This window comes from Pagrus major, chromosome 14 (genome assembly GCF_040436345.1).
Source record: "Pagrus major chromosome 14, Pma_NU_1.0".
Classification (NCBI taxonomy): domain Eukaryota; kingdom Metazoa; phylum Chordata; class Actinopteri; order Spariformes; family Sparidae; genus Pagrus; species Pagrus major.
The window spans coordinates 4,294,750-4,319,794 of NC_133228.1; the positions used below are offsets into that span (position 1 = coordinate 4,294,750).

The following is a 25,045-nucleotide window of genomic DNA, read 5'->3' on the forward strand; positions in this document are numbered from 1 at the left end:
CAGTGTTATGCTCAGTTAAAAAATTTGTTTAAATGTTTATTGTTGTATTGCTGTACATTGTTGCCCTAATTACTGGCTGGCATCTTTTAATCTTTCATCTTTTTACATCTTTCATCATTAAATTACATTATTACATTCTGCATGAATGAAGTCCCAATGTCCTCTACAAGGGACAGTCAATAAAAAATCAATAAAAAACTTTTTGGAAAAAAAAATTGTTGCAACATGTTTCTTTCAACCATAATACTTAAATTATCATAAAAAAAAATTTAAAAAAGCAAAACCTTTTTTCCTTTGGGTCTAGGAGGATAGTACATTTATATTTTTAAAATTTATAATCCTGTTTTTAAAGGCAGGGCAGATTTGTGGTATTAATAGAAGCATGGAATTGCTGAGTGATTTTAGGGGAGATGGATTTTGCTCCATATTTGCTTTGTAGTAGAAGTACCAGTATTAGTCTTTACATATACATACTTGTGTTGTCTGTAGTTTCAAATCCATGGATCTCGCGATGGATGCTGTTATAGTAGATGAGGAACAAGCAAACAACTTACTCAACAGTGTGTGAGTTGAAAACTTCTCCAAATCTCCACATCTTGTAATCTACAATGTCTACTTTATTGCACATTTATGCTCACCTTTTTGTTTTTCGATTACAGAATGGAACTGGATGTAAATGGTTCAAATCCAATGGACAGTGATTACGTGCCACCTATCTGTGTACGGTATGTATCTCTTAGTACTACATCCTACGATAATCTGTTTGTTTCCTCAAGCTTTGGGGGGGTTGAATCAGTACTGTTGGTAATGAGTTTCATCTGTATTTAACATGTATAGATGTATTATGTTGATACTCATGTATATATGAATTACATAGATACATCATAAAGAGACTGTACACATTTTTATCCTGTCACACAGAGCTGCTGGTGGTTTACAGAGTGTGATTGATGCTCTACCCATTGTTGGGCTTGATGAATCTGTCGTTGACATTCAAAACCGCGATGATGAAACAGATGAAGACCCTGAAAACCCTGAGTCAGATGAGGAGAAAGACAATGATGTGCCCTCCTTCCCCAGCCCAGAGCAGGTCTCCATTGAAGATGACGTAGTTGACCAGCCTGCATGCATCGCCTTCAACAGCAGCTTGGCAAGAATGGTCAATTTCCTCCAGCTACCCATCAAGAAATGTTATTATAGGGACGACCAGACGGGTACAGGATGTGATGCCACTCCACCGTTTCAGGTCAAATTCCAGAAAAGAGGAAGTGCTACCATTATGGAGTGGGTGAGTTGACATTCCAAATGTTATCAATTTTGTTCTCTACACAAAATTAAACACAGGACACAGAGTTTACACTGGTCAGGTTAGTCTTTGAATGAAAAATAAAGGAAAAATGGGGCCATGGAAGTCTCAGAATTTACAGAGGATCACAAAGAGTAGCCGACAAAGAAATTTGAGTTTGAGCTTGAGATCTGACTTTGGATTTACTTGGCAGATAAGCTTCTAAATATGAATGTCATCTGGCTGCCGGACCCCTATAAACAATGAGCTGCTGCTTATATAGACATCAGATTAGATTGCAAATAACACTTATTGGTGATTGTCCTGCTACAAATCACCCAACTCTTTCAATACTGACCTGCACATATCAGTTTGGGGACCCAGTGAAGAGTACATGTTGCTTTTGGAAATTGTTGATGGGAATCAAAATAAATTGATGCCTTTACATATTGTATTTCCTTATAATACATATTTGCTACTGTGTATTACTGCACCGTCACATAGTGAGTGCACAAGGAATTGAATTACATTTATATCTGTACAAATTTGAAATTAAAACATGTTTATTTGATTTTATGGACTAAAGTGAATCTTGTGTTTTCTTTCTTTTCTAGTTTTGCATTCATGGGCATAAGCTGTGGAAGTGGAACAGCCAGCCTGTCCTGAAGTATTCCATACAAGGAGGGGACTTCATGGTCGCCACAAACATACTCCTCTCTGGCAATAACTTTTCAAAGATTGCCCTCTTCTTCCGGTATATGAATATCGGCTTAGTGTCTACAAAAACATTCAGACTAATGCAGAACCATTACTTCATTGACTCTATAAAAACAGTTTTGGGAGAAGAAGAGAGCTGCCATCATTGACCGCTTGCATGCAAAGGACAGTGTTGTTGCCCTAGGTAAGTATGGAACTGCATTGTGCAAAACAGCAGCAGACATTATTTATCTTGCAAAGTCAATTTGGCAAAACTTATGAGAGAAAAAAATATTGGACATGTCTTCTCTCTGTCCCTGAGAAACGTTTGTTTCCCAGGTATTGTAAGCTATTACTCTATTCAACATATGTCTGTGTAACATGAGTGTATATCTAAAGTAAAAAATAAATGCTAATACACTTCCAGGATATGTAATGGCCCTGGTTTCAGCTGCAAAGGTCATAATATGCTTGCTTTTATCTGTTTCAGCTGATGGAAGAATGGACACCCCAGGTAAGTCTTCTATTTATCAAATCTCTGATCTGTGTAAACACATTTGCTGCAAGCAAAAATGTTTTTCATATTATCACAACACATTTATATCTACAGGCCACACCACCCAGTACTGCACTTATACCACTATGGAAAATAATTCTAAGGACATCATCAGTGTTGTCACTGTGGACAAGAGACAAACCAGCCTTAACAGTGTAATCTTGGAGAAGCATGCCTTCATACAGACGTTTGACAGCCTTTTGGAGGACCTGAACACCACCGAGATTGTCACAGACGCACACATGCAGATTGCAGTACTGATCGGTGAGTATATTTATTACAAAAATTATTAGACACTTGCAAGACTGGTTATGGAGACTGTCACTTCTCATCTCTGAATAACAATTGCCAAAATTATAACAATGTAATAATCTAATATTGTGAACAAGCCTTACTACGTCTTTGTTTACTCCAGACCCTAAGAAAGTGAGACACAAAGACAAAGGTGTACTTCATTCATTGGACATGTGGCATGCGGCAAAACATTTGACCAAGAAACTTCATGCGGTAAATATACTATAAGTAAATGTTACTGCTTTTACTTTTTGTGAATAACAATGAAAACAGAATTTTTGTTGTTGTCATTTTTCCTTTTTTGGTTCACAGGCTGGGATTGTAAAGGGTCATTCCATCATACTTGTGTGGCTGAGGGACATCGTCAACCAATTTTGGTATATTCCTCCACAATCCATGTTGAAATAATTATTTTTCTGCTCGGATGATTGCTACCCTACTTGCTTCTGGTGGTTGAGCAGCGTTTCTGTCACATGACAAATGTGTTTCTTCTCAAAATTGTATTTTGTTGTGGGATATGTGGGTGGGGGTGCCTTATCATGTCACGGGGAAGCATGAATGGACCCGCGGCAAATGTGACCATGGACCACTTGATGAGGCGACCCGTGATAAAGAGCTCATGGTGCCAGGCTCTACACCACATGAGGCTCTTCAACGAGCCATGTTCAACAAACGCTGGTTGAAGGATGTCGCAAAGTATCTGACCTTTTGGTAAATTAATAACATTGTCTTGTCTGTCAGAATATCTTTTCCATTCTTTCCATTAGCAGAACAGCCATGTATCAATATGAAACCTGACACATTACAAGGTAGCACAACAGGGAATCATAAAAATATTCTTCAAAAGTTTTAGCTTTGCTTTACATTACAGGTCATCTTCAGAACTTGAGAGTTTCCAGAATTGCATTCTCATGTATGCTGGAAAAAGGTAATTTGATTTGATTAATTCACTTTTTTTATTATAGTTACCAAGAACATTTGAAATTATTGAGTTATCCTGGTCCCATACAAATGAAAAGAGATGTTTCAAGCGAGGCCTATGCCCAAGAGAATGGAGTCCTTGCAGATTTTATTTGGTTAAACTCTTTTACCTCTATTGTCATGCAGTAAATCTTTAAACTGTTGTCTTTAAGATACAAGAGACTCTACAGCAAGAAGTCGCGCAATTACCGTGTCCAAACGGTAAGGGTTGCAAAAGACTACAACTACATCCCTGACGTGCAGCGTTGCATCCTAAGGAAGCGTATAGATGGAGCGGCGCACCCAAGAAAAGCAAAACGCTGGCTGGGTGACCCCCGGAGAGGCTAGGGGTTCGCAGAGGATAGGTATGTCATTCACCTACATCCCACATTCATGAGTGATCAATTTCAAATAATGTTTGTTATTGTTTTGCAGGTCAAGTCAAAACATACCTCTTTGAAATAAAAAAAATTTAGAAGTCAGTCTCACAAGTCATTCTCTGTAAATGCCAGCTGTACTGTACTAAGGTCCAATACTGCAGAAAAGTTTAGATCTTCTGCTCACTATCACCAATTATAATACACTGCTTATTCATTTGAAAGTCTGGTACTTCTATTTGTAATGCTCAAACAATCAGCATCAAGCCATTACTTATATCTGTTCTGCCAGGGTAGAGTTGAAAATAATAATTACCAGATTTGATTATGGAGCATTGGTATGTGTTCTAACGCTACTGTTCTCTTCTCTCCATAAAGGCCTCAGCTACATGATCCAGAGATGTGAGCAAGAAAAGAGAGAAGACAAGACCGTCTTGTTTACCACACATTTATTTTATTATGAACGTGTAAAAAAATACAAAATAAAACTTTGTATGTTAAAATAATTCTGCATTAATTTAAAACTGGAGGAAGGAGATCGGAGTCAGCTCAAAGTTTAAACAAGGTTTTAATCTTGTACAAGAGGAGCATTCACAGAGCAACACGCAGGTCAGTTACAAAGTGAAGACTCAATTTCTAAGGAGGAAATCTTGGTATTTCTCTCTCTCTCTCTCTGGGTGTGTTTACACTCTAACAGCTACTAATTCATGCTCTCCTGCAGAGAAGAGTGCTTACCTTTCAGTGATTACTCAGTACCTTACATGAGTCATAAAACAACATAAAACAAGTCATAAAACAAAGTCATAAAACAAGGTTACAGGTCACAGATTACGTTAAACAGGCTCTTTGACTAGGGCTGTGTAAAACTTTTCACTGTAAACTTTGAAAATAAATATAAAAATATATATTGTACATAAATAGTTTTTATTTTTGGATGAAAGTGGAATCTTGTGTGTAGTTCACAAAAGGGTCAGGGAATTTGGCTCGGATGCGAAGAACGCAGCAGCTCGGTATCGGCCTCCGGTTCCCTCTTCCCTTACACCCATGCTGCCAGATTGTAAATTGGCGGTAGGCAGCAAACCGAAACTCTCTGTTATCGGCGCCCACATCTTGGCTGTCCTCCAGAGCAAAGATGTCATTCCACGTCATCCTAACCAGACGCAGTGTACCCTCATCCAGGCAGTACATCTCCAGGTGGGCACTCCTGCTCAGACACTGGTCCGGAGCCTGCCGACAGCACAAGTTCTCCATTTGGGTTGGCATGCATCAGCAGTTCAGGCAGGTGCACCACGCAGGCTGCCCTCTGTCCGGAACATGTGGTCCTGGTGTCTGTTGCTGGACCTCCATTATGTCCAGCATCACCCCTGGTAGGTGGGTCACCACTGACTGGAGAATGACATCCCTCTCCTCCTGGCTCAGATGTTATAAAGCCGTTTAGAAATTGATCAAGAAAATATGTTTACATGGCTAGATGGCTCATATTTCAAGTCTGTGTGCTCTTTCACTCATTCATTATTTTTTTTAACCAAATAGCTATAACCAACCTGCATCTCAGCCAGAGCATGTGAGCGGAGCGGACCGGGTGAAAATGTCCATTCCTCACTCACAGACCTGTCAATTTGCGCCACACGTCAGCTCCGCCTGGTTCTGCGCATTCTCCGCTCCACTCTACTCCGTCATAAATTTTATCCTGCTCCGTCATCCCAGGTTTAAATCTAAATAAACTATTAGGCCAAGCCTATTATGTTGACTTGTAAATAAAACGTACTTGCCTTAAATAAGTTATATGCCTATTGCTTGCGCCATGCATAATTGTGCATATGGGTGGTTTTATAAACTTAAATTAGCTTACATTCACTGTCAAGTGCACTTTAAAACAATAAAAAGAGACACATTTTACAAACATTTGGAAATGATTTCTCTCAGACTATGCCTGGCCAACATCATAATGAAAAAGTAATCATAAAACTAAATGAATCATAGGCATTGTTAAATAAAAATATAGGCTACAAAATGCAAGTCATCCCAGTTGTAAAGCTAAATGAACTATTAGGCCAATCCTATAATGTTGACTTGTAAATAAAATGTACTTGCCTTAAATAAATGATATGCCTATACTGCTTGTCAAGTTCTCCTCCAGTTCAATTTCCAAAGGACACAGGGACAACTCAAATTTCTGACTCAATCTTTTATTTTCCTTTTGGCTTTGTCAGTCGATTGGTCTTTTCAGTTAATTAGGTTGTAAACCTTTAAAGACAGAAACAAAAGTTAACATTTTAATTAAACATTTTAATTAAACATTTTTAATGAATTTTAGATGAATTCAAACAATTAAATATTTTAAATGAATTCAAACATTTTAAATGTATTCAAACATTTAACTAAACATTTCAAATGAACTTAAATATTCAATTAAGCATTTTAAATGAATTTCCCAAATTTTTAGTAAAGTTTTAACATTTAACAGAATTTTAACATTTTTAACTCTGTATTATCCTTTTGTACCTTATATTAATTTTCCAAACTCAAAATGATATATTGTTTTAGCACAAACTCATTTACCACAAAATCAATTAAGTCACTGCTGCAATGTGTTCCTTAACCAATCTACAGTTAACATAAACTTGAACATATTGAGCAGCATTTCAAACACCATGAAATTAAATAAACATTTCACCGACCATTGGCGTCTTTAGACTGAACCTTTGAGTGAACTTGGCGCTTCTTCTCTCTGAAGTTTGTTTCTCTGAATGACTGAGATCCTCCATGTCATCACAGGTGCTCCAAATCAGTCACTATGGCCGTGTCCAAATTCAGGGGCTGCAGCCCAGGAAGGGCGCATTTGAAGGCCAATTACGTCACAACGCTGCGCGAAGGCTGTCCAAATTCGAAGGCTGCTCCACATGCAGCCCACACATGCAGCCTTCCCCACCCTCGTTTAGGAGGACGCACCGCTACTATCCTTCGCGGCCTCACATATCCCAAGATCCTTTGCGCACCGCTGCTCAGTCCCGAAACAGAAGAGGAAGCAAGAGAAAATGGCGACATCAAGTGGCGCAGACATGACATTTAAATTTAAGTAATGGGTTTATACTCGGTTTTTACTCATTTGAACATCCAACGCCAGATATGTTAAACTTCAAGAGACTATAAAACCTCCAAAGTTTAACTTTCAGTTAAAATACGTGAAGCTGGTAATGCTGTGGTAAACATAGTTGTTATTCACCAATGGGTTCATGTTTATTTTGTAATGTTGATAATTCAGTTCAGATTTGACACATTGTACACACACAAATAAATGTACACGTTTGATAGATTTGAACCAAAACAGACTTTAATGCATGAACACCTGGTGACGCAACCAGGAAATACTCCGAAGGCTAGACCGTCCCATTTAACAACGGTGGATGTAGCCTTCAAGGTCTCTCCGAAGGCCGCGGCCTTCGTGGACCGCTAAGGCCGCGGCCTTGAAGGCTGCAGCCCCTGAATTTGGACACAGCCAATGACTGATCAAGTAACCAGCAGCCAGTTTGCTGCTGCTGGTGCACTCTGGGAAGTGTAGTTGACCCATTCCTGAGATTCAGCTCAACACTGCTTGCACCATGCGTAACTGCGCATATTGTATAAAATTAAATTAGCTTACATTCACTGTCAAGTGCAATATAAAACAAAATAAAAAGAGGAGTCTTTTGGTTGCTATCTACAGCTCTTTTGAGTTCACCTTCAAGAACACAAGTTTGGCCAAAGTCTGAGGCTTCAGACTCATGCGGTGGTTTCTGGATAGCAGGCCCGCAGCAGAGAACACCCTTTTGGCGCTTGCAGAGCCGCTTGAGATGCTGAACACTGTGCGAGCTACTTTAGCCAGGCGCGGAAAGGACCTGGACTTTTCTTTCCAAAAGTCAAGAACATCTGCGTCTGGGTTCTCTCTCGGGGAGTTGAGGTACTTTTCGACTTCACTTTTGCCGTCTCAAGCTGCGCACTGCTGCTGCTCACTGAAGTACAACCAGAACAGGCGAGCTCTTTTACTTAGTTCAGGCTCAGGATCCGGGGTGGCAGTGTGTGGGGTGTCAGTCACAGTTTGTGACATGGCAGGAGGAGTGTTTTCCTCGGCTTCTTCGAAAAGGAGGTTGCGGATCTCTTTGAGTTTGTTGCAGACTAACTCATCTCGGATGACCCACTCTGTCTTGAAACGGGGATCTAACACCAAGGCTAAAATGATGTGTTTATCAGTGTAGTACCTTCCCGTAGCGAGTTCACACATTATTAGCCAGTGTTTCTGCAAAAGCAGAAATTCCCATGGGAAGTGCAGTGTTGGTAAACGGGTGTAGCCTGGTTGGGCAGCACTGGGGAAGTGTCGCATCCCTTCTCGTTCTCCTTTACGTAGTGGCTCGTAGTCCATGTAAATAATTTTTAAAAAGACCTCATCCAGCTCCCTTTTTCTCACCGCTGTTACAGTTGGGCCTTTGCGTGGAGTGAAGAATCGGCCTATTTCCCCACCCATTTGTCTCTCTTTCTCTTGTTCCCACTGATGTGCCTCCAAATTAAATTAAACGAATATTACTACACATACAAAGCGTATTTTTAACTAGCATAAGCGACTAGCTCACCTTTTGATTTCGCAGTGTGTTCCTGTAGTAGACTGCCGTGTTTCCATGAAAACTTTTTAGATTCCAAAATGACTCTACCGACTGCAACAACGTCGCCGCATTCTTTTTCTTGTTCCACATTATCCCCATCTGTCACTTTTACAGGAATAGTACACTTGTATGACTTCTCAGTTTCTTTTCTGAAGTACACAGTAAACTCCATAGTTTTGAAAGAAAATAGTGTGGGTGTGCGCGCAGGTGCAAAGATGCATTCTGGGTGGGGCATGAGCGACCAGAGCGAAATTGGAGTGAGAGATAAGGCTCCGCTCCACCTTTTATAAAAATAGTCACTCCTCGATCATTACAAAATCCTTCCGCTCCCCGCTCCGCTCCGCTCATATGCTCTGATCTCAGCTATACTGGCAACTCTAAGCTGTGCGAGCCAGACTCTGTCCTCCTCCCTGAGAGCTCCAGTGCTGCCTGCCCTGTCGCCCTAGTGCTCTGGAAGGAGCTCTGGACCGCGACCTGCTGCCTTCACCCCTTGAGCGTGTCCTTTCTCGACCTTCAGAGTGACCTCTTCCTTTCCCTTTTCCTCTCCCACCTTTGCCTTTAGCCCTTGGTCTCACACTTTCCCATGACTCATCAGAGTCTGGGGCAGGCTGAGGCACATACTCCTCCTCTGAAGTTTCCTCCATGTGTGCCACTCCTTCCAGAGTCAATTCCAAATCCTGAACAAAACAAAACAAACAAAAACAATGAGAACAATAATAATAAGAATAACTTTATTAATCCTCAAAGGGATATTATGATTTTATTTGATGTTATTTTTATTCTGATTCAACTTAGTATAATACCAGTTATGACACATTGACATTTCTGTTTTTCTTGTATTTACTTTGTTATGGCGCAGTGCTATTCATACCATTCATATTGTCTTATAATGGAAATGGTTTCACAAATTATCTCAGTGGCACTGGCACATAACACTTGGCTTGAGACATTGAATCATACTATTGCTGTTATATGATAATGACTGCACACTTACGTCAGCTTGTTAGCAAGCTTTATCCAATGTTATAAATATTAGCTATGTTGGTAATTACCACAGTCAGAAATTAGCTGCAGCCACAAAGCCAAATGCTCGTAAAATACCATAACGTTAGTGGCAGGCACATTAGCTTCACTCCCTAGTCACGAAACAATGGTTGTTGCTAGAGTGGCTGGTGAAATTTGAACATTTAGTAACCATTTGGCCAGTGGAAGGTAAACTTACTTTACATTACAACTGTCATTTTACTGAATGAATGCGCTAATGTTGTCAAAGAAATATACGAAAGTTACACTAAAATAAACATTGTTAGTTTACTTACTTCGTCGCTTGACATGATGCTGTTCGCAGTTGTAGGCTACCAACATCATTCCACAGAGGCATTGCAGTAAACAGTCACGTGAACAGCGAGTAAAGAAATAACAGTGTCACAGCATCAGCTGCACTGCTATGAGGAGTTCATGTGCGCTCCTGCGCCAGCTTGGCTGATTGCTGCAGTTCCTGCCCCAAATTCCTTTAAGGCCCTTTAGCAGGAGATGAGTAGCTGGATTTTCGAACAGGCTGTTGGTGGACGGATCCAAACAGCGCAGATAATTGTATACCTACAACGACTCCTTTAGTGGAAGATGGCTGCATTTTGTGGGATTCAAAACAGTGAACTATAAAGGCACATATGACTATGAAATGTGATTTAAAAAAGAGGTAATAATGGAAAAACTGAATTATATAATGTCATGAAAAAAGGCCAGTACTCAATCTTCTTTTGATCCAGTGCATCAGATCAGTGCTTTTATAGCATGTCACCCAGTGCAACAGTGTGGCTCAGTGATGTGTTTTAATAGTTTTGGACAAGAGTGGAGCTCTTTGACACAGAGGAATAAGATAAATCACACCTCCTCGTTGTTGAGTTCAGGTGTTTCAACCACACCCAGTGCTAACAGGTGCCTTAAAACCAGCACATGGCCATTAACCTCCATAGACAAACATTCAGAATTTAGAATGGGTGGTTTGAAACAGCTCAGTGAGTTTAACATAGCACTGTCATAGTATGCCACCTAGCTCTGCCCTGGTCAGCTGTAAGTGTTATCTAAGAGCTAACTAGCTGGAGAGGGATCATCCCTATGTTCCCCGGGTCCTATGTTCCCCGCTTTGTATGTGACCGGGGAACATAGGACCCTTTTTCTAAAAAAAGGGTCCCATGTTCCCCGCTGTTCACCCAAAGGGTCCTATGTTCCCCGCTGTGTATGTGACCGGGGAACATAAGACCCTTCTTTAGAAAAAGGGTCCTATGTTCCCCGCTTTCCCCCAAAAAGGTTAGGGGTTAGGGTTAGGGTTAGTTACTTAGGACCCTTTCTTAGAAAAAAGGTCCCATGTTCCCCGGCAACAGTGGGGAACATAGGACCCGGTCCCACGGCAGCACCCGCTGCTCTTTGAGTGATATGTGCTTTCACATCAGAGTCTCCATGAGTCTCCAAATACACCAGAAAAAGTTGCTAGATTTGTCGCTAGTCGCTTTTTTGAAAAAGAGTAGTCCCATAGAGGGGTCTGAAAACTCGCTAATTATAGCGACAAAGTCGATAAGTTGGCAACACTGTGTAGAACAGGCCTTTAACTATTTTTCAAGCTCACTGCTTACTATTATCGATAAACATGCACCTTTTAAAAAACTTAGAATAAAAAATAGATCAAGCCCATGGTTTTCCACAGAGCTTGCACTAATGTTTAAGGCAAGGGACAAAGCTTGGGCTTTGGCAAGGCGTACTGGTGAGGCATTACATCTGTTGACATTCAAGCAACTCAGAAACAAATGTACTACTTCACTGAGAAAAGCAAAAGCCAACTAGAAAAATTGCATTTCCTGCGAAAAATACAGTGTGAATGCTGATGGCTGAAGTGATTTCGGAAATCAGCTGAATGTACTGGAAAACACTTGCCTGAAATGCACAAAACTATGAGAATGAATGGTCAAGATTTTGCAGAAAAAGCTGAAAAGTACAAGGCTGAATGGGTTGAAAAAGCTGAAGATTTTGATAGTTGAAAAGTTTCTCTAGCTGAACATAAAGCTGAAGATTTTGATAGTTGAACAGTTTCTCTAGCTGAACAGAAAGCTGAATATTTGAAAAGGTTGAAAAGCTGAAAAGTAACAGGCTGAAAGAGCTTAAAAAGCTGAACAGTTTGACAGCCAAACAGTTTCTGTAGCTGCACATATGCTGGAGCAGTAGCAGAACGAAATTTGAAAATGTCCCCATAAGAATGAATGGGAAAACACCTCCCAAACACCTGCAGGTCTAGAAAAAGGTGTCTTGATTATGGCCAAAATATGTATACAGTGAGTAACAGGAGACATTGCTGAACCATGTGATGTGTTTTTTATTTCTGTAGAGTGAAAAATGAGGGAGCCAGAGCGAGAGACAAAACCGGTACTGTCTGCTCCACTCCACAAATTTAGGCTCAAAGTTAACACTGCAGCTTATGGGGGAGTTGCTGGAGTGCTTGTCGCTCAAGGGCTTCTACAGCCAAAAGTTTAAGTCCTACATCTGAAATAAGACCATCATCTGAAAGCCAACAAGATTTCCTACATTTCTATGTATATATTGTCTATGTGAAGTAAAAGATGTGGGACCCAAATCAAGCTGAAGACAATTTTTTCTAAAGTTTTTGCAGCAGCTCTCCACTCTAGCGATGATGTCATGCACTCTAGCTCACGCAATACACACCCATTTTAAAACCAGAAGACGAGCTAAAAATCCTTAAAACTAAAACTGTGATTATTTCAAAACCGTAATAGATTTTAAAAAGCTGAATACATGACCAATAGTTCAAAGTCTTGTGACTCTTTTAAAGTTGGAATGGTGTCTGTAGCTTAAAGTATGAGGGACTAGAAGAGGTTGAAAGTGGATGAGTTTTGAAGAGGATTTGAAGATTTTCCCATTTGCTTCCATATTATTATTATTTTTTAAAAAGCTGAATATTTGAAAAAGTTGAAGAGCTAAAAGGCTGAAAAGTACAAGGCTGAAAGAGCTTAAAATGCTGAATATTTTGATAGTTGAACGGTTTCTATAGCTGAACGTATGCTGAAGTAGTAGCAGAATGAAATTTGAAAAAATCCCCATAAGGATGAATGGGGAAAATTTTGCAGAAAAAGCTGAATATTTCCAAAAGTATAAAAGATAGAAATGCCGTAATGTCCTTAACGAGCTGAACATTTTGATTGTTGAATGGTTTCTGTAGCTCAAAATTTGTAGGAGGAGAAGTGAGCCGAAAAACGTACGGAATACGGAATAATAAATTCCAGAAGAACAATAGTGTGAATGCTGTGTCAGCATTCACACTAATTATTACAAAGATTTAGTCTCAACCTCCTTCGCACAACCATCAAAATTTTGGAAAGTTGTGAATTTAAATAAAAATAATCCCACTTCCCTTATTCCCTCACATATCAAATTTAACAACTGCCTCATCGATAGACCAGATCAGATTTGCCATGCCTTTAATTCCCATTTTGCCACTGCTGGCAATCAATCTGATGTTTTTGTCTCTGGGCAAGTTTACTCCGTTCAACCACGGGCTCAGGTACTCTCCTCAAACCATACCTCTCAGTTTAGTTTACAGCCCTTTACCTTCTCTGCCAACACCCAGATAGCAAAAACCTTTTGGCATCATTTTGGCCCAAATCTGGCTGGTCATTTTGGCAAGATTATGGCCAGGCTTCCGGGCCCTAAATGGCCCAAAATAGGCAAGCCAAAATCAAACCAAAAGGATGCCAAAACTCACCCAAAACTAATTGTGGCCTTCCAAAATACAGCCATAATTGTCCCAGAAGAGCTCCAAATCCCCACAACCCAGCCAAAGCTAAATAAACCCACCACCCCACCACCCCCACCCCTCCCCTCCCCATGTCATAATTATTTACTGCTGTATTTGAAAAACAAATACGAAGATTTAAATCATTTGTTCTTTTTTATTATTAGTTGTATGGTCAGGTACACAAAGAGAATGCAGGCCAAAAACAGACAATAACAATAATATTAAATATAACAACTGTATAAACACGGCAAGGCAAGTCAAAAACTTAATTTAATCACATCAAAGAACGTATTTGAGATAACTCCGATATATAGAACATATAGCAACAACTGTTCCATAAAAACAGAATACAAGTCACAGTGTGAAGGTTCTAACCCAACTGTGTGTGTGTGTGTGTGAGTGCATGTCAATGTGCTCCTGGCTGGGTGCTAGCTGCGTTCTGGCTGGGTCCTGGCTTGCGCTTCTTCCTCCCGCCGTCTCTGTCTCCAGCCCAGTAAAACCATTTCTTGATTGATTTGGCAATTTCATCGTCGGTGGCTGAAGAGCAGGCGGGGTTTCTTCTCACAGCGGCTAAAAGTGATAGTATATACAAAGACAACATAAACAGACTTACTAAATCAACTATAACCTTGGAATGCTTCATTAAAACTTTAATACAGTTATTAAACTTACCCACTACCACAGCTTTTAGCTGAAGCCTGTCAAAGGCCAGCTTGCGATTAGCACCACTCCAGGTAATTTTCAGAGCCAGATCATTCATCATGGCTCGTCTGAGGATGCCCCAAACTGTGTCTTTCACAGTTGCACCTCCAGCAAGTCCTAGAGAGGTGATCTGAAAATAGTGAAAGAGAATTACCTGCATTGATTTGCATTGAACTACCATTACATTACCCTACACCAAGGGTTTCAAACTCAAATACACCGTGGGCCAAAATGTAAAATTTGAGTTTGACATATGTGCCCTACACAAATCAAAGGCAGTTTACCAATTCTTTTGTCAGTCCAGGAAGGGACTGCAGGTCTCCCTCCAGGGCCATCAGCTGCTCGACGTTGCGAAGGGGGAAATAGGAATAGTGACGCTCCATGTTGGTTTCCCCTTCCGTCATGCTATGCATGGCAGCATGGAGGTCTTGGACCATTCTTATAATGTTTTGCTGCTGCTCGATGATTATTTCTTGCTTCACCAGCAAGTCATGAAGCAAAGCTGAATATGAGAGAAACGGGATAGAGATAGCCTAAGTTAGTTGTAATATCAAACATATGTCTGTCTGTATGTCTCTGTTTATTTGTGTGCGTGTGTGTGTATGTCTGTCTGTCTGTCTGTCTGTGTCTGTGTGTCTGGTAATTCTTACATCCACACATCTGAGTGCAGACAGATGAATTTTGGAGGCGTTGCCTTGATGACAGGTCTTGCACCTCCCAGAATGGAGCTGCCTGGGTTTTAGGGCACACCCTCCCAGATTGTTCTTGTTGACTTGGGGTGTCAGCTGGCTGAGGCTCCATATAATTAGCCACCTCAATGGCCTGGCGAAGTGAGGTCTCGAGGGGGGTGTTATCCTAGGCATGGGGTATAAAAGATATTGTCATGATTTTAATCCTTAAATATGACTAATTTAGACATCTGAATTACTTCTCATTTCATATCTAAAAATTATTGTAACACCAACAACTAAAATTGAGTGAAACTGTGAGATTTACACTTCTACCTGATATTCTGAAGTCGTGGTAGATCTTCCATCCGATGAGCCCTGGGTGAGTGCAATGCACTCCGTTGTACCATTGGATGGGCGTATCATGTACCTTTGGAATGACTTGGGGGCTTTTGGAAGTGCCCTCTTTTTTGGGACAAAGTCATCCTCCTCACTTTCATAGCTATCCATGTACCTAGTTGGCCTTTGGAGACAAACATGCAATAAATACAACAGAGGATGAGAAGAAGTAAGTTTACAGTAGACAGCTTACATTACATGAACATTAAAGTATGTAGCATACCCATTGTTTTGGAAAAGTAATAATTGACTGTATATCCAGTATTTCCTATTACTGTAACTAGGCTTCCCATAAAATATCAACAACCAACAATTTAACATGTATAAATTATGCAAGGATATGTGCAATAAATGGGAGAAAAGTGCAGTGCAGAGAAGTTGCAGTAACACTAAAACACTTACAACATTTAGCCTAGATTCACAAAATTCTTACTTGATCTTTCTTTTTGGTGGCCTTCCAGAGTCAGCCTCAGCATCTGACTGCAGATCTGTTTGCTGCTCTGCAAGCGGCAGCTTTCTTCGTGCCTCATGATAATCAACTGTTTATAACATAGCTCAATTTAATATTATGTCATTACTTTTTCACAAATCAGTTTATTACAGAAGTATATTTACACATACTTGCTGTGTATAATACTCTCGCATTATACGAGGCCCAGGTGTGATCAGGTTCTTGCTGGCTCTTTATGGCCCTCTGTACACCCTTTGTTTTATAGGGGGGCCACTGACAGACACCATCGTTGACCCACAAGGCTGGCACCACCTCTACCTCCGCCGTTTCTTCAAAACTGACGATATGATACATTATCTCTGCAATTAAGAAAAAAACACTGTCATTAACCTGTGTAATCTCTGCTGGAGAAGGGGTTTAAGTCTTCAGTAAATCTATCTCCTCACCTCCCTGTTGCCATCAGGCACTGGTAAGGTGAAGCTTGGCACTGGTGACCCCAGCCATGTCAAAACTTGTGGGTCTCCAGATACACCTAGTGCTCCTCTTGGTGAACCCAGAGCCCTCCCTGATAACCAGGCTGAAGTGTAATCTTCAGAGTACACCCATGAGGATTAACACCCATCATCTGGCGCTGCGTGTTCAGCTCCTCCAGATTCAGGATGGCTCATCTCTGGGGCGCACCATGGACTTTCTCGCACTGCTTACTAACAAGGACTCTCTTTCTCTGCCTACCAGCACTAGTATCCAACTGCAGCATACAACAATAACTTCCTCTACTTCAACATCTCATAAACACAACAAAACACTAGACTGTTGTAACACAGGGAACTGCTTATGAACTTTGCAACACACACATCACACCATCATCACAGGAGAATTTTTAACAAAGAAACAAATTGGCAGTTGAGGCCAGTATTCCCTCCTCTGGTCTAGGGGTGGAGCCGAACCCGAATACGGTATTCAGAAAGGCACACGCAAGTGTGTGTGTGTGTGTGTGAACTATAGCCAGTCCCAATGTGTAAACAAAAAAACAAAAATGAAGGAATTTTGCATGCATATGCATGGCCTGCAGCTGGGGCACTGATTGTGAGAAGAGTAACGACTGGCATGAGAGACAGAGTCACCTGTACAGAGGCTGTAAGACTGACTCCTCTGTAGAGGTGGATCTGTCTGTTTCCCAGAAATATGGTAGGTAAATGACATCATCTTTACCTCTTTCCAATGAGGGGGACCACAGACACCACAGAATGTATGATTATATCCTTTTATGATCGTGCAATCAAAACATGCGGTTAAAATGGCAATCTATGGGACAAAAATGTCCCCCAACAGTAAATTAAGGTGACAAAGTTCAAATCTAATACAACACAAAAATGAATAATGCATCAAATTTTTTTTTTTTTTTTTTTTTACTAATCTTTGACATATTTGACAAGACTGTGATAACATGTCAAAAATCTCTGGTATATTAATCTGATACAGCTATCGTTTTTAGAGGATGTTTTCTTCCCTAACAGTACATTAGGGAGCTTCTTTTTTTTAAAATGATACCAGAGGCTTAAACAGATTAATCAAGGTGTAGTAGAGGGAAAACAACAAAGCTGCCCCTAGTCTCGAGTGGAATCCTAATATATTTTTTCATATTACTGTCAAGCCTTGCACATTTTAAGTCTGATGACAGACCTGAAACAACAAGGATGCCAAAGTCAGAAGAGTCGGAGGGATACGTGAAAAAAATCTCCTTTTTGGTGTACTCCTTATACACTACATAATAAAACCCCTCATGCAGAAGTATATTTTGTACCAAAGCAACAGCACTGTTAATTCCAATGCAGTTATCACTACATGAAGTTGTGATAGTCACACCATCAATCAATAAACGCTTAAACTGTTTTACAGTATCCATTAAATGAGGCACAGGTCCTTCTCTGTGTTACCCCTTTGCTAAAGTTTTCTGTTTCTCAGTTATGGTTTCAGCACCTGTGCTGTCCATTTCTGAGACACGTCGGATTATCTGACTCAAAGGACTGTGTGGTTTCCTGACCATTTTCTTTAATTTATAGAGATAATTTTCAAAAGGAAATCCAGATATGAGATCTAAGTGGCCATGAACCTTAACATCGTCACTGAGGTGGACTAAACCATGAATGTTGTACACAACAAAATGAGCACCATATAGCTGACTGAAATGGTCCACAAATGAGCACAGTAAAGCCCTGGCAAAGTCATTCATCACTAAACATAATGATGGGCTAGCTAAAATGTGAATGGCAACTGAAAGCAGCATGAAGTTCTTGTAGACCTCCTCAGCCAAAACACCCCTTAAAACAACTGGACCTGTGTATAATAGAAACTGTCTCAGTTCAGTCGCTTTCCACCTCAGTCTCTCTTTAAGTGCTCTTGGTTTCCTGGCAAACTCAGCTGGTATAAAGACTTTCAAACTGATCAGTTTTTCTGATATGACACTGCACTGACCAGCAGATATGCGGCAACATAGAGGTCCGGCACTTCCCATCCATAGATCTAAAAGCCTGCGTACTACACCAAGACATACCAAATGCATATAGTCGTGGGGGAAACAGCTCACCATGCCAATATTCAATTCAGTAAAAGGTGAGAGCCCCACATGATGATCTTCATCACTACAGCATTTGAAAAGCTCGTCAGTCCTAGGAGCAGCATGCATATCTGGGAAAGTCATACGATGGTTCATGTAAAGACCTGACTGAATACATTTGTCACATCCAGAATACCCTGTGTGACCCTTAATGGCTTTAATGTAGGATCTAGCGGGAGCATCACATATAACTGAACTCACTTTCACAAAAAAAGTCTTTGCACCAATGAGAAATCCATCTTTCAACTGTTTGAGCTCATTTACAAAAGCACCCAGGTACTCAGGCAAAGAAGTTGGTTTGGATACACCACAGAACAATGCAATCAGTACAGGTCCTTTCACACAGGCATGTTGTAACATGCCCAAGATGGGCCAGAACTGCACAGAGGAGCTTTTAAAAAGTGGTAGACCATCAATGTTCAGCTGTAATTTGAACATGTGTCTATCTTGGACTTTGCTTGACAGTTGCTCAAAAGTTTTCCTAAGTGCATTCATGACACCAAAATAGTGAAAAGAGCCACCTGCTAAATTTTCCACCACATAATGTGTCTTGGTTTTCAGCAAAGAACGACCATCCTTTGGGAGGCTAGGATGGTAAACCCTGAGAATGGACAGCAGCGCTGAAAGAGCAACTAAAGAGACACCATACTTAATGGCCCAGTCTGATAACACAGATGCCAAGCTGGGATGAGAATCATTGTCATCATCGGAACTTTCATCAGTTCCCACTTCACTGCTTAAATTCTCCTCCTCAGACATGCCCATATTACAATGAGAACTGTCAGCTGTACAGTGTGCCACATCATTTTCCTGAGCTAGCTCTATCCCAGAATTCTCAGGCATTTCATTTTCCAAGGAGCTAAGCTTAAGATCGACTCTTTTCAGGGCCCTCTTGCGAATGTTACACACATCACTGTATGCCATTTTGCACTGAAAACAAAAAAGGACAATAAAGGGAAAATGTAATTAGTTTTATTGAATGAAAAACAAACACATTTTTAAAAAAATGAATCCATGAACAATGTCAAAAATAGTATAGAAGATGTATAATCTGCTCAGTGTATTTTTTTAGAGAAACATACTAAAACTACCACAACCTCATAGTGAAAGAAAATAAAATAGTGGAGGTTTGCTCCTAAATATTTGAGAGAATTAAAAGCAATTTGGTAGCAAAATGAAATGTTTAACCTTTAAATAATTATGAAGGTCAAACCTGACACATTTTTACATTTGAGAAGCAAAAACATTCCTAACCATTAACAAATAGCCTAATCAACATTGAAAATCAGAGGAATGATGGAGGCTACAGTATGCAATAATTAAAAGGACTACAAGAAGTTTTGGAAAGCGAGTATACCAGAATATTTAATTATTTATGTATAATTTATTTTATAAGTAATCCTAAAAAGAGTTATCATAGTATTACCATACTATAACTACAAATTGCATATTGAAATGATATGAAAGATGTGTTTTGAGTTGTAGCAACATTAAACAATAAACTTACTAGAGGACTTTGAGCAGCAAGGGTGCCTGGGCCGGGATGCGAACCGGCGAACCCATGGTGTAAAACTAAATATTTATCAAAACTCTTAACCTCTGGACTATCATCACTACCACAGCTTTGTGCAGTATTTATATTATATAAAATATAGCTCACTAATATTGGATTAAAAAAAGAAAAATCATCTAGACTATGATTACTCTTTTTAGGATTACTTTTAAAACAAATTATACATGTGATGGCGTCTTAAATAGGTGACGATTCAAATAGCTGGCTAATATGGCTCAACTTCCGCCCCCACAGTGCAGGTGGCCTCACAGTGCATGTTTGCCACTGCCAGACCCCTCTCAGACGATCGGATACTTTCCGACCATAAACGGCGATTCTGCGGCGTTATTCCCATGACCCGCCGGGCATAATGTTGAACAGTAATTCGACTTCAGAAAGGCAAAGTCGCCCGTTGTTTACATCAATCTGACTTTATACAGGTTACACGGTTGTTATCAGGTTAGCTTGTAGTTCACCACCGGTCTCCAGCTGCTCTGGGCTCCAGAGACGGAGCGAAGATGCATGCAGTGGAAAAGAGTTTGGAGTCGGAGCTAAACAGCAGCGGAGCGGAGAAATGAATGAGCAATGCTAGATATGCTAGCTATCTGCATAAAGGTTAGGAAGCTATCAATTATAGGCTATTTTACTATTCCTTCCTATTAAGTTCTCTCTGTGTTATAACATTGATATTGTAATTTAATCGAATGGGCTGGGTCTGCCTGTTTTACAAGAATCTAGTTTGCTACCAGTTAGCTCGTTTATTAGCCAAGACACAATTAGCCTACAGTTACAGTTACAGTTACTTTAACAAACTTAAAGGAAAACGTCAACCTTATTGGGTATTTTGATGAGGCAATGACAGAAAATCAGATCAGTGTTTACAATTAACCTTAACTAAGTAAACATTTATAATATTTTAATATGTACATACCTTTGTTGATCCAGCTTTTAAAATGAAGTGGGGTTCTCTTCTGGGTAGAAATTCCCGCTGTTTGTGCAGTGTTTTGGCTTTACAGAAATATGCCAAAACACATCCATATATGGAATCAGATGTTGCCGCTCTTTACTCAGTCTTCTGGCTTGCCATAAACATGCCATACCATCCTTAATTTGATCCCGCTCTTTACACAATCTTCTGGTTTGCCATAAACATGCCATATTATGCCCAATACTTGATCCCGCTCTTTGCTCAGTCTTTTGGTTTACCAGCCATATGCCATAACTCAGCCATATATTGTTGGTGCCTCCTTATCTATTATGGACAACCTTAATCATACCACAGTTAACCCAAAAGGCTTTCTAAATGCCAAAAGGAAGCCAAAAATGCCAAATGAATGCCATAATACAGCCAAAACATTTGCTATCTGGGCAGGAAGGCACTACAATCTGTAGATTGCAGAAAAGCAACTGGAGAGGATGAACTTGATCCATACTTTGTAAAACTCTGTGCCCCTCTGATTATGGATCAAGTTACACATATATTCAACCTCTCTATTTTAACAAAGACCTTCCCCCAAGCTTGGAAAACTGCACATGTAGTCCCATTATATAAGGGTGGGGATAAATCAGACGTTAATAATTACCGACCTATTTCTAAACTGTCCTGTCTTGCAAAAGTTTTAGAATCATCTGTTAATAATCAGATTAAAGTGTTTCTCCACAATAACCAGGTCTTAAATCCACGCCAATCCGGCTTCAGAACCAATCACAGTACCATCACTGCCATTACCTCTGTTAAAAATGATATTGTATCCTCCCTTGATAAAGAAAAATATTGTGCTGCACTGTTTGTAGACCTATCAAAAGCCTTTGATACTGTCGACCATTCCTTGCTCCTTTGGAGATTAAGTGAGGTGGGTTTTGACTCTGACTCCTGTAAATGGTTTCAAGATTATCTGGCACAGAGAAAGCAATGTGTTGTTCTAGGAAACAGCCGTTCTACATATTTAACACTATCAAAGGGAGTCCCACAAGGTTCAATACTGGGTCCTGTTTTGTTTACAATATACATCAACAACATTACGTCCAACATAACAAATTGTAATGCCCATCTTTATGCAGACGATACAATTCTGTACTGTTCTGCTGACACTGCACATTCAGCCATTCAAACCCTCCAACAAGCATTCGATCAATTGCAGTATACCTTATCTCATCTGAAACTAGTTCTCAATTCAAATAAGACCAAATACATGCTAGTTAAAGACATTAATGACCCTGGGTTATTTATCACCACTCTCACAGGACACAGTTTTGAAAGAGTCTGAATATAAATATCTGGGTATCTGGTTAGATCAAAAACTCACTTTGAAATATCACATTGACACTCTGTCAAACAAGTTAAGACAAAAAAATCGGTTTCCTTTACAGACACAGAACCAACTTCCCATTGTTCAGCAGAAAATGGATTGTAGAAGCCGTATTCTTATCTGTTTTAGATTATGGTGATGTCATTTATAGGAATGCCTCTGCCTCCACACTTGCTGCCCTGAACCTGGCAGTTAGACCCCCTACCTACCCACCTGGTAAAAGTCTGCCTGCTTGCCCTGTCCTCTTTAATAACTGACATCATTCATTCCTTACTGAATTCTGATGTTGTTCCATCATCACTAAAGACTGCTGCAATATCTCCAACACTCAAGAAACCTGGCGCAGAACCGAATGATTTGAACATCTTTCATTCCATCTCAAACTTGCCATTTCCCTCCAAAATACTAGAAAGAACGGTTGCAGCTCAGGTAAACACCCATCTGTATCACTACAACCTCTATGAACAATTTCAGTCTGGTTGTCGTCCCCTTCACAGTACTGAGAGAGCCCTGGTGAAAATCACCAATGACTTCCTGATGGCATCTGACTCTGGTCTACTCTCCATTCTGGTTCTCCTTGACCTGAGTGCAGCCTTTGACACCGTCTCTCATGACATCCTCCTGGACAGGTTAGCCTCCATTGGAATCACTGACATCCCTCTGGCTTGGTTCAGATCATGTCTCTCTGGTCGCACACAGTTTGTTCAACTCAAGAATCTAAGATCCAGCTCCTCCAAATTTCATATTCAGTTCCACTGTTACGCCGACGATACCCAGCTCTATATTTCCACTAAGCTTACTTCCACTCTGCCACCCACAGCTCTGTCCAACTGCTTACTAGAAATTAAATCATGGTTCTCACTCAATTTCCTTAAACTCAACAGCGACAAAACTGAGGTCCTCCTCATTGGCTCCAGATCCACCTTAGCAACCCTCAACCCTTTCTCCATGTCCATCAACAATTCCACTGTTCCTCCATCACTTCAGGTAAAGAGCCTGGGTGTCATCCTGGACAGCACTTTATCCTTTGAAGCCCACATCAATAATGTTACTCGGTCTGCATACTTCCATCTACGGAACATCAATCGTCTCCGTCCATCACTTACACCAACCTGCACCACTATCCTTGTAAACACCCTGATTACATCCCGTCTGGACTATTGTAATTTCCTCCTCTTTGGTCTTCCTCGGAAATCTCTTCATAAACTCCAAGTGGTCCAGAATGCAGCCGCTCATATCGTCACCAGAACTCCCTCTATTGAACACATCACTCTGGCCCTGCAGCAACTTCATTGGCTCCCTATCAAATCCTGCATTGATTTTAAGATTCTACGCCTCACTTCCAAGATCCTTCACAACCTAGCACCATCGTATCTCTCTGAACTTCTCCACATCTACACACCTTCCCGCACTCTCCGATCCTCTTCTGCCATTCAGCTCTTTGCCCCATCTGCCAACCTAACTACCATGGGGTCAAGAACTTTCAGCCGATCTGCCCCCGGCCTTTGGAACTCTCTCCCACCAGACATTCGCACTTCCGACACTATCTCCACCTTTAAATCCTGCCTGAAAATGCACTTATTGTGAGTGGCATACTCTGTCTCACACTAACTATGCAAATCACATTTTTGTCTATTTACTGTACTATTGCACTACGTAGTCACATTCATATTTATTTATTTATCTTTGCAAAATTGCGCTAACTAACACATCAATGTTACCTGATTTATACACTGAACAAAAAGATAAATGCAACACTTTTGTTTTTGCTCCCATTTTTCATGAGCTGAACTCAAAGATCTAAAACATTTTCTATATACACAAAAGAACCATTTCTGTCAAATATTGTTCACAAATCTGTCTAAATCTGTGTTAGTGAGCACTTCTCCGTTGCCGAGATAATCCATCCCACCTCACAGGTGTGGCATATCAAGATGCTGATGTGTGCCTTAGGCTGGCCACAATAAAAGGCCACTCTGAAATGTGCAGTTTTGCTTTATTGGGGGGGTCTGCGGAGGGTCAGAAAACCAGTCAGTATCTGGTGTGACCACCATTTGCCGCATAGAGTTGATCAGGTTGTTGATTGTGGCCTGTGGAATGTTGGTCCACTCCTCTTCAAAGGCTGTGCGAAGTTGCTGGATATTGGCAGGAACTGGAACACGCTGTCGTATATGCCGATCCAGAGCATCCCAAACATGCTCAATGTGTGACATGTCCGGTGAGTATGCTGGCCATGCAAGAACTGGGATGTTTTCAGCTTCCAGGAATTGTGTACAGATCCTTGCAACATGGGGCCGTGCATTATCATGCTGCAACATGAGGTGATGGTCGTGGATGAATGGCACAACAATGGGCCTCAGGATCTCGTCACAGTATCTCTGTGCATTCAAAATGCCATCAATAAAATGCACCTGTGTTTGTTGTCCATAACATACGCCTGCCCATACCATAACCCCACCGCCACCATGGGCCACTCGATCCACAACATTGACATCAGCAAACTGCTCACCCACATGACGCCACACACGCTGTCTGCCATCTGCCCTGAACAGTGAAAACCGGGATTCATCCGTGAAGAGAACACCTCTCCAACATGCCAGACGCCATCGAATGTGAGCATTTGCCCACTCAAGTCGGTTACAACGACGAACTGCAGTTGTGAGGCTGGTTGGATGTACTGCCAAATTGTCTGAAACGCCTTTGGAGACGGCTTATGGTAGAGAAATTAACATTCAATT

The 25,045-nt window shown here is 40.7% G+C and overlaps 1 protein-coding gene across 1 annotated transcript; it reads right to left on the bottom strand.

Moving 5' to 3' along the window:
* Window positions 1–14,015: 14,015 nt before the first annotated feature.
* Window positions 14,016–16,183, bottom strand: LOC141008680 (uncharacterized). Its single transcript, XM_073481130.1, has 4 exons — window positions 16,000–16,183; window positions 14,596–14,813; window positions 14,282–14,441; window positions 14,016–14,179 (listed from the first exon to the last, which is right to left on the bottom strand). Exons 1-4 carry the CDS (start codon window positions 16,181–16,183, stop codon window positions 14,016–14,018), a joined length of 726 nt encoding a protein of 241 aa, XP_073337231.1.
* Between the last annotated feature and the right edge of the window lie 8,862 nt (window positions 16,184–25,045).